At 43.1% G+C, this 9,750-nt stretch overlaps 1 protein-coding gene across 1 annotated transcript; it reads left to right on the top strand.

The window, feature by feature from the left end:
* Positions 1 to 140: 140 nt before the first annotated feature.
* LOC121935323 (pyridoxal phosphate binding protein) lies at positions 141 to 7,175 on the top strand. Its single transcript, XM_042476725.1, has 8 exons — positions 141 to 304; positions 2,113 to 2,220; positions 2,457 to 2,492; positions 2,768 to 2,843; positions 3,462 to 3,596; positions 3,973 to 4,115; positions 4,234 to 4,332; positions 4,991 to 7,175. The coding sequence occupies exons 1-8, from the start codon at positions 206 to 208 to the stop codon at positions 5,126 to 5,128; spliced, it is 834 nt and encodes a 277-aa protein (XP_042332659.1). The 5' UTR covers positions 141 to 205; the 3' UTR covers positions 5,129 to 7,175.
* Positions 7,176 to 9,750: the final 2,575 nt, after the last annotated feature.

Here is a 9,750-nt window from a genome sequence, read left to right as displayed (position 1 = left end):
CTCCCCAAGATGGCGGACGGGCGGGCCCCAAAGTGGAGGCTTAACCCCGCCTCCTTGTTTTGTTCCGCTTTCTCATTGGAGGGGAGAGCTCCTTTGCTAGTGGCGATTGGCTGCAATGAGAGCAGCTCCGTGTGTGGCGGAAGCTGGGAGAGAGAACGTGAGGGAAAAGAGGCTGGGGCCGTGATTGGAGGCGGCCTGGCTGGGGATGTGGAGGAGAGTCGGGATGGCTGCCGGCGAAGGCCTGGGACCGGCGCTGAGGGCGGTGAGGGAGCAGCTCCAGCAGGCGGCCGCCAGGAGGCCCCAGGTAGGCCTCAGGCCCCGGAGGGTGGGCTCCCAGGGCTGAGAAGGGGTCACACTTTCTCAGCCTCAGGGAAGGCGAAGGAAGAACTGTGGCTTTGTAATCCGCCTTGATCCCTTCGGGGAAAGGCGGGGTACAAATATGTTGTTGTTATTATTATTATTACTACTGCTGCTGCTATTATTATTAAACCCCCTAATCTTGCCAAACATCCTTTATATTGCAGGCTTTAAAGGATGGGTTTCAGACCTGGGTTGTTGTGATGGTTGTTGTTTGTTTGTTTGTTGTTGTTGTTATGTTTATTTATCTATTGAATTCTATATATTATATTTTAAAAGCTGTGAGTTGGGAATTCGCAGCCTGCCTCCTTTCTTGTTCATCTTGTTCGCCCACATCTGTGTCACTTAGGTCCAAAAGCACACTGCAGAAATAATCCGGTTTGAGACCGCTTTAACTAGCCCTGGCTCAGTGCTAGGGAATTCTGGGAAGACTTATACGTGTGACAGGGACCTGGGAGTCCAAAGAGACCACGAGTTGAACATGAGTCGATAGTGTGATGCGGCAGCTAACAAGGCCAATGCGATTCTAGGCTGCGTCAATGGAAGTATAGTCTCCAGATCAAGAGAAGTAATAGTGCCACTCTATTCTGGTTTGGTCAGGCCCCACTTGGAATAACATTGTGTCCAGTTCTGGGTGACACAATTCAAAAAGGACATTGAGAAACTGGAGCCATGTGTCCAAAGGAGGGAGACTAAAATGGTGAAAGGTCTGGAAACCATTTCCTATGAGGAGAGACTTAGGGAGCTGGGGATGTTTAGCCTGGAGAAGAGAAGGTTAAGAGGTGATATGATGATACCCCTGTTCAAATACTTGAAGGGATGTCATATTGAGGAGGGAGCAAGCTTGTTTTCTGCTGCTCCAGAGAACAGGAACAGGAACAATGGATGCAAAAGAGATTCCAGTTCAATATTAGGAGGAACTTCTTGACAGAAAGGGCTGTTGGACAGTGGAAGACATTCCTTCGGAGAGTGTTGGCGTCTCCTTCCTTGGAGGTCTTTAAACAGAGGCTGGATGGCCATCTGTTGAGGTTGCTTTGATGGAGAGTTCCTGCATGGCCCTTGCGGTCTCTTCCAAATCTACAATTGTTTCATAGCTGCCTTTCCAAGTATTTATCTTTTTTCTGATATTTTGGCTGTACTCTGCATCCTGGTTTATGGCTGAGCTTAGACATCTCCGATTATTTGGGTGTCTTCTTAATCCATTGTCAAATTTAGTAAATCATCTGCGGTTGTCATTTTTTGTTTTCTTCGTGTCGAACTGCAACCCGGCTTTTGCACTTCCTTCCTTGACTTTCCTCAACAGTTGTTTCAAGTCTGTTATTGGCGGCTGGTAGTATCATCTGTATATTTTACATTACCGATAAATCGTTGACGTTCCTCCCTCCAATTTCACACCTTCTTCCTCTTAATCTAACCCCACTTTCTAGATGATATGTTCTACATATAAATTAAACTGATAGGATGATAAAATCCAGCCTTGTTTGACCCTCTTCCCAATGGGAAACCTTTCTCATTCTCCATATTCTTTCCTCTTGTCCTGAGTATCAGTTATGCATGAATACAATCAAATGTTGTGCCACATCCATTTAATTTAGAGAGGACCATTCTCACACATGTGAACTTAACATCTTCATTCAGTGATCTGGATTTGGGGTGGAAATCCAAGCAACGTGATGCCTTTTTCTGTGCGCCAGTTTTCAATTCATGTGTGAACCCTTCTTCCACTTACTCTTCTTTCCTTCTTTGCCAATGCAGAGCTTGCCTGCCATTCAGCCGCGACTTGTAGCTGTCAGTAAAACGAAACCTGCTGAAATGGTCATTGAAGCCTACAATCATGGACAACGCAGTTTTGGAGAAAACTATGTGAGTATTCTGCCTTTCCTTGTTCATTTTAGACTTCATGGCAAGAAAGAAGCGTGGGCTGAGTTCGCTCCTAACATTTAGCGAACTCTTGCATAACTGCTTGCATGGAATTAGTCAATTAATGTTAAACAGGATGCTTTTCATGTACTCTGACCCATAAGTTGCAATGGGCCTCAATCAAAGCAGGTAAACAACATCTTAGCAAAAGTTAAATCCTATGTCTTAATTTTCTGTAGGTCCAAGAATTACTAGAGAAGGCATCAGACTCAAGAGTAAGTACACCTGGATTTCAGCTTTTAAAATTATTGAACACTGTCAGTTAAATGCTTAAGAAGACTTTATTGTGTCTAGTTTCCCCCTCAGTTTTCTAGCTGTACATCATCAGTTTTCCAACTGCATGTTTTTTTGTAGTTGCACATTTTGTGCCAACTGTGTATTTTAAAAAAACCTCAGTGCTGATACCTAAGTAAAAGAATCTTTTATGTGAAAATGCAGTCTGAATTGCATCAGATCCCAAAATTGATTCACTCTTTATTCCTTTCTTCAGATTCTCTCTTCATGCCCAGACATTAAATGGCATTTCATAGGCCATCTGCAGAAAAACAATGTCAACAAACTGATAGGTAACTGTAACTGATTTGCTGCCGATTTGAAAGGACAGCCCATAAACTGTTTGTGTAACTGCCTAGAAGGAGTAGCTCTGGCACATGCAAATTGTGATGTTTTGAATCAAGTTTTGTTGCCCAGCATAAAACACAGAATGCCAGTGAGATGCATTTTCAGAAGGTTGAGGGGAGCCTTATAAGGGTCAAAAAGTCTTGTAGATCAGTCTGTTGCCCATAGGCAAGACTGTTCCTTTAAACAATACAAATTGCCAGCTGTCTCCCTTCACCAATGTAAGAAGTTCTTTGTTGTGAGTGGGTTATCTGGCCTATTAATATGGCAAAGGGGGCACTTGACTACTAGGAAATGCAATTTAATTTTAGCTCAGTGATAGAGTGCATACTTTGCATGCTGTAGTTTTTGTTCCAGATTCAGGCTGCATCTGCACTGCAGAATTAATGTATTTTGACACCGCTTTGAATGCCATGGTTCAGTGCTATGGAATCCTGGGATTTGTAGTTTGTTGAATTAGCCCATATTAGTGTAGCCCCTAGGCAAGTGCCCTCTCACAGTTGTGGGTGGGCCAGATTCATGTGAAGACTTATCATTGTTAAGATCCTGTTTTCATGTGTTTTTAGGGGTACCAAACCTGTTTATGCTGGAAACGGTGGATTCCCTAAAACTGGCAGACAGAGTGAATGCTTCTTGGCAGAAGAAGGGATCTCTGGAGAAGCTAAAAATCATGGTACAAATAAACACTAGTGGGGAAGACAGTAAGTAAACTCAATGTTATTCACATGTGCACATATGCACCTCTTTTTATGGGTGCAGGCAGTTTTAGACCTAGGAAATGTATTTTTACTCCAAAAGGCAGTGACCCAGAAAAAATGGCCTCTCCTGGGCCTAAAAGTGGGGCAACATTTCCCTCCCACCCCAGGGAATTGTGGGGCATTTGGGGCCAAAAATTAAATGAGGAAGGAAGGCTTGCACAGGAGCCATAAGGGTGGCTAGAAGGTCCTCACGTTTGATGCAACGGTGGTGGGACAGGAGGAGGTCCTTACATTGAGTAGAGATGGGGACAAATGGAAGCCCTCATAGTAAGCCATTATAAACATGGAATAAATAAACTAATAAGCTTCTCTTTGAAAGGTAAGCATGGACTGCCACCAGGGGAAACAGTGACAACTGTGGCACACATCCTCCAGAAGTGTACCAGCCTGGAATTTGTGGGCTTGATGACAATTGGCAGCTTTGGGCATGACCTTAGCAAGGGGCCCAACCCTGACTTCCAGGTATGTCTGATTTTAGGATGTGGCACAAGGGATAGGGATTATTCTAGATGAGGTTTGCCTTTTAAATAACGGGGACAATTAGCTTACAGCTGTATTTTTTTTGTCTCTCTCTTTCCAGATGTTGATAGCGTTGCGTCAGGAGGTGTGTGAGAAGCTCAACATCCCCATTGAAAATGTTGAGCTGAGCATGGGAATGTCCACAGACTTCCAGCATGCAGTAAGTTGGCTTTGCTTTTTGGCACTGCTTATTACAGCAGCTTTTTTCCTTTCTGTTTCTTTTTACCCTCCCTGCTAAAACAGCATAAAAATCAGGACTGGGTCACTGTGACCCTTCAGATGTTCTGTCTCCCAGCAACATTTACTGCTGGACCTTCTGTTGGTTTTGCTAGCTACAGTTACCCACCCTTGATCTAGATGCATAGATCTTTTGTTTGGGCAAATTTTTGCATTTAGACCTCTAATGAGCTGATAGAGATCTTTTCTCGTGACATTTTGTCTTTTTCTGGAGTCCATGTTTTCAGGCAAGGCTTGTTGCTTTTCAAAAGGATTACTTCACAGTCACTAGAGGGCTGACAATAAACATTTATTCAACTATGAATGAATCCATGGTTTGATCAGGCAGTTTCTACAAGTGCTGTATATATAGTCCGCAGATGCAGGGGAGAATCCTTTGAGGAAGTCTGATGCTATTCCATTTAACACAAGTGATAACTGAGGTCTTTCAGACCGAAGTCCCTGGCATATGAATAGAGTAATCCGACGAACCGCCCCAGTTTTTATTGGCCAAAGTAAAATATTGGTTGGGGGCACTGTACTCATCACTAACTTGAAGATAACAATTCCCATGTCTGCCTTTTGCTTTTCCTCCTATACAGATTGAAGTTGGATCCACAAATGTTAGAATTGGAAGCACTATCTTTGGAGAGCGGGATTATTCCAACAAACCTCCCAGTGACAAAGCCCCAAGGGAGATTAAGGACAAACTGGAGAATTTGACAGTGCAAGAGCATTAACTGAGAAGGCCCAAGAGATTTCCTCAGCTAGGGGAATCTATTCTGATGGACCTTACTATGCACTTGACTTTCCCTTTGTATGGACAGCTGTGGGGCACTATCAGGTAACCAGAGGATGTCGCAGACACTTCGTCACCTGTAATTTTATTCTTGTGTGTCCATAGAGATTGAATTTTTTTTAAAACCAGCAAATGAACACCTGTGATTAACAAGTGACTTTTGGTACCGTAGCTACCGTGACTTTAGATAGCTATACCAGATAACCAGCTGACTTAAGCCCTACTAGGTTTGGGCATGAAACATTTTCAGCCATAGCCATTGTGCATTGATAATTGAAGACATGCTTTATTCTAATTTATCTTCCCCTGAGGCAAACATCCTTCTTTGCAGGGATACCTTGGGATCATCCTCCATCGTTCATACCCCATGAATGCTTCCTTGGGAACGGCTGTTTTGATGTGTATAAACAGGAGCAGTTTTGCAGTGGTCTCTCCTAGATCCTTAAGACATTCAGTGTGGGTGGCTTGTAGCGTGGTACACTCAGGAAAGATGGGCAAGGATCCACCTGCAAGCATAAACTAATGGTTGTCTTTGAGACATTGATCTGGAAACCGATTAGGATGAATCCATTCTCTGAAGACACAAACACTAATCACTGGCTACATATCACATTCTTTTTTTGCTCTGTAAAAATCCTACCCACTCCCTAATGAAAAAAAACCAACATTTGCGTAAATTGATGGTTGGAAGTTTCTGTCTCTGCCGCTGACTTGCTGTGTAATCTTGGCCAAGTCACTTAACCATGCTGTGCCTGCATCCCCTCTATGAGAAATGGGGTTGACCTACCTCACGTGGCAAACTGAGAGGTTGCCATGCACGGAAAGTTCTTTAAAATGCCTCCTTGCTACCATCAGAGGAAATGCAGCGACTGCAGAGAGGCAGCCTTGGAGAGAAGGCCAAACAACATCTGAACAGCCCAAAGTGATTTGCACACTTGTCTGCATGTGCATGTGTGTGTGTGTGAGAGAGAGAGCGGCAGGTGTGCACATGGCATGTATGTAAAAATCCCACGTTATTAGTCAGCTCCTAATTTTGAAAGCAAAGCCATTATCATTGTCGTAGAGGCAGGATCCCAAATGGCAAAGCGTTGCAAGGAGTTGAATCCCAACTGTACATATTGCTCTGCCATCTTTAAAGAAATCATGTTAAACCAGCCATGATTCTGCCTTCACAGATATATCATCCAGGTATTCATCCTCCCTCTGCAGCACCCCCAGTCAGTGACAATGTTTACAGTGGAGTCTGTTTTGTATCTTAATATGTTGACAATCTACTTCTACTGCTGCTATAAATGACTTTAGACCCTCATAAAAATAGCCCTCCTTCCTTTACCCAACCTGCTTGCTTTTCCCCACACAGAAAAAGCTTCCAGCATTTGTGTGTCTTTGCGTTCATCTGGGTAGCTCAGTTGTAAGGAAGAAACCATAGTTCACTGGTGTAAAATAGTGATTCTCAGACTTTGGTCTTCTGACATTTGGACATTCAGCTCTCAGAATCCCTGAACTTTATCCCTGTTTTCTGTTGCTCTGGGGAAGTTAAAAATCCCTAAACCTGTCAAGGGCCACTAATGTAGAAATCACTGCTGATTCATGTGTGTTCCCAGGTTCAGTCCCTGACATCTCTGGCAAAAAGGCTCAGGTAAGAGGTGTTGGAAATGATTTCTGCCTAGACTTTGGAACGCTTTACTGGGCCAGATGGACAAATAGTCTGACTTGGTATCAGGCAGCTTTCTGTGTCCCTAGAGGTGGGAATCACTTTTTCATCCCCTGTGGATACAACTCTGGATGCATTTGCAAAGAACACATACGGCCCAGTAATAGTGTCCCACCATGTAGCTGCAGTGCTAAGCACAGTCCCAACTGCTCTCTCCCTGAGCTCCACAGTGCAGTGTTTTCATTGTGTGTGAAGAATAAAACCAGTTGTGGATCAAAATGCCGTACCATCTGTGCCACTTAGTAAGCTATTAAAGATGTTTTCTTTTCCTGAACCTGATGTTGTGACTTGCTTACAAGAGGAAAGAATGGAGACTATGGGTTTTATGGGCTTGCATTTGGCTGCTCAAGTTGTCTTGCCGTGTCATAGCACAAGAAGATCTTGTTCTAGAGAGCTTCTGGGTGTCTTTGCAAAATATGTAGCTGTTTTATAAACGGTGCTCTTTGACCACCCTCCTTGAGCTGGGCTCTGAAACTACTTTTGTACTGGAAAAACATAGTAAATCTTGCAACAAGGCTTACTTAACACTCAGAAAGACTGAGCAAGAGGGCAAGGAAGCAAAGGTCCAGAGATGTTGGTGGCCAGCCATAGGCTTTGGCAGGGAGCACCCTAGAAAGAAGGAAGGCGGCATAGGAAATAAGAAGGAAATGGTATACTATCAGAAGAACTTGCTGAGTTGAAATCAGTGTCAGGCCTACAGTTGTTACTGTGTGCCTTCAAGTCATTTTCCAACTTATGGTGATCTTAAGGCAAACCTATCATGAGGATTTCTTGGCAAGATTTATTCAGAGGTGGTTTACCATTGCCTTCCCGAAGCTGAAAGACTTACTTGCCAAAGGTCATCTACTGGGTTTCCATGGCCCAGTGGGGATTCAAACCCTGGTCTCCAGAGTCATAGTCCAACTCTCAAACCACTAGGCCATGCAGGCTTAGACATGCAGCTTGAAATCAATTTGTTCAGGATTAATTGATTACCCCTATTGTGTTGGGGGGGAAATAACAATCCTTATAAATTATTTTAATCATTAGTGTTTGCTTAATGTTTCTCATTTATTTGTCACTAGCCATCTTTGATTATTTTCATTGATGTTTTGCTAAAGCTATAAATGGATTAATTAACGAAGCAGGCTAGTGAACAAAGTGTGTTAAAGTTTTTGAGTTTCAGGAAGCAGCTAATCCACAGACAAAGCGGGCACTGGATGGCAGATTTTCCTAGCTTTCTCAATAGTAAGTCTAGATTTTGTATCTGCAAAGGGGTGCAGCTTTGTGAATGTCCTGCAGAAGAGAAATGGGAGCCAAGCAAAAAGTTGACACCGTAAGTTTGTACAGAACACAAGGCAGCGTCTTCCTGTTGCTTCCTAAACAGTCCCTTTTATAATTTAAACAAGGGCTCTGTTTTTCTTAGCCGTCACTGTGACTTTGACACAAATCCTTTTGGTAAGAATGTCTTGTTCCAGCCTTTTAATGTGGACAGCCAGAGGGCAAGCCCAATTAGATGCCTTTTAAAAACACTGAACATGCAGAAAACAAACATTAATCAAGTTACTCTGGCAATCCAACTTTGAAAGCAACGTCTTCCAAATGGCAAAAGTAAAGCCCTAGCCAATTTGCTAGGGGCTTAAAAAATAAGGTCTGCAGATGCTTCATATTTGTGAGTTCCCCATGCTCTTAAAGGCAGGATCTTCAATATAAAAGTCCCCTATAAGCTAACACATCAGAGCCTGGCCATAGGATGCAGTAGGATTTGTAGCCAGGGTGCTCTATACATTAACTAGCTCCAGATAAGAGCTGGGCAACACTAGCCCTCCAGATGTCTTTAGACCATAATTCACCATTTGCTTGGTCCAGCAACAAATAGAATAATGGTTCCCAAATGTTGGTGCTCCAAATGTTTTGGACTTCAACTCCCAGAAGCCCCAGCCAGCTTGGCCAAGAGTCAGGAATTCTGGGAATTGAAGTCCCAAACATCTAGAGGACCAAAAGTTTGGGAACCACGTAACTAGAACATACATCCCAGTTACATTACTTACATGAACAGAACAAAAGATGCATAGCAACCACTGCTTTATTCCTCTTCCTGGATCATAGTTCTTCACTGGTGAGGAAAACCAAGAGGGACGTGGCTCAGTAAACCTTTATTCTGTCTCTCAGCCTTAGTTGTTTATATAGCAGTTTATAAAACAAAGCTGGAGTGGATGGTAGGCCACACAGTCCAGCCTTGTTCAATGGAGGACATCCAAGGATGCAGTCAGCATTCTGCTCATAGAGGAAATCCAGGGCTACATCATCCCTTCTGAATGCTTATACCCTTCACTGGCAGAGCTCAAAGCAAGTTTCTAGCTCTCATGTTGATTATGTGTATGTTTTTGAGCTGTTTACAGCCGGGGTTAAAACATTATACATAGCTCTTTGCTCGATGAAACCAGAACAAATCAAGCACATAACTATGCTGACTGGCTTAGCTACCATAACTGTAAATCCTTTGCCAAATTCCTCTTCTTTTTACAGAAGATGGATCACAGTACAGTGGCATTTTGATTTTGGTTTAGTGTCTGCAACACTGGTGTAGGTTATTCCATCACATGCCACACTTATCCCCACCACCATCCTATGTTTTCATTGATGCTAAAGTACAAACATTCAGAAAAGGTGAAACATTCAGGCATGTCCTTAATTTTTATTTGTACACAAAAATACCACAGCAGTGTAAAATCCCAACCATAAAAGTAGAAGTTTAAAAGGGGCATTCGCAGAAGCTTTGCTGACATACATGGTATACTGGAGGTTTCTCACAAAAAGAAAAATCTAGGCTGTTAATCTTTGGTAATAGTAAACTATGGTAAGGGATT

Source organism: Sceloporus undulatus, chromosome 6 (genome assembly GCF_019175285.1).
Source record: "Sceloporus undulatus isolate JIND9_A2432 ecotype Alabama chromosome 6, SceUnd_v1.1, whole genome shotgun sequence".
In the NCBI taxonomy this organism is placed as follows: domain Eukaryota; kingdom Metazoa; phylum Chordata; class Lepidosauria; order Squamata; family Phrynosomatidae; genus Sceloporus; species Sceloporus undulatus.
Note: the sequence above shows the minus strand (reverse complement) of the source record. Positions and strands in the feature narration are given on the sequence as shown.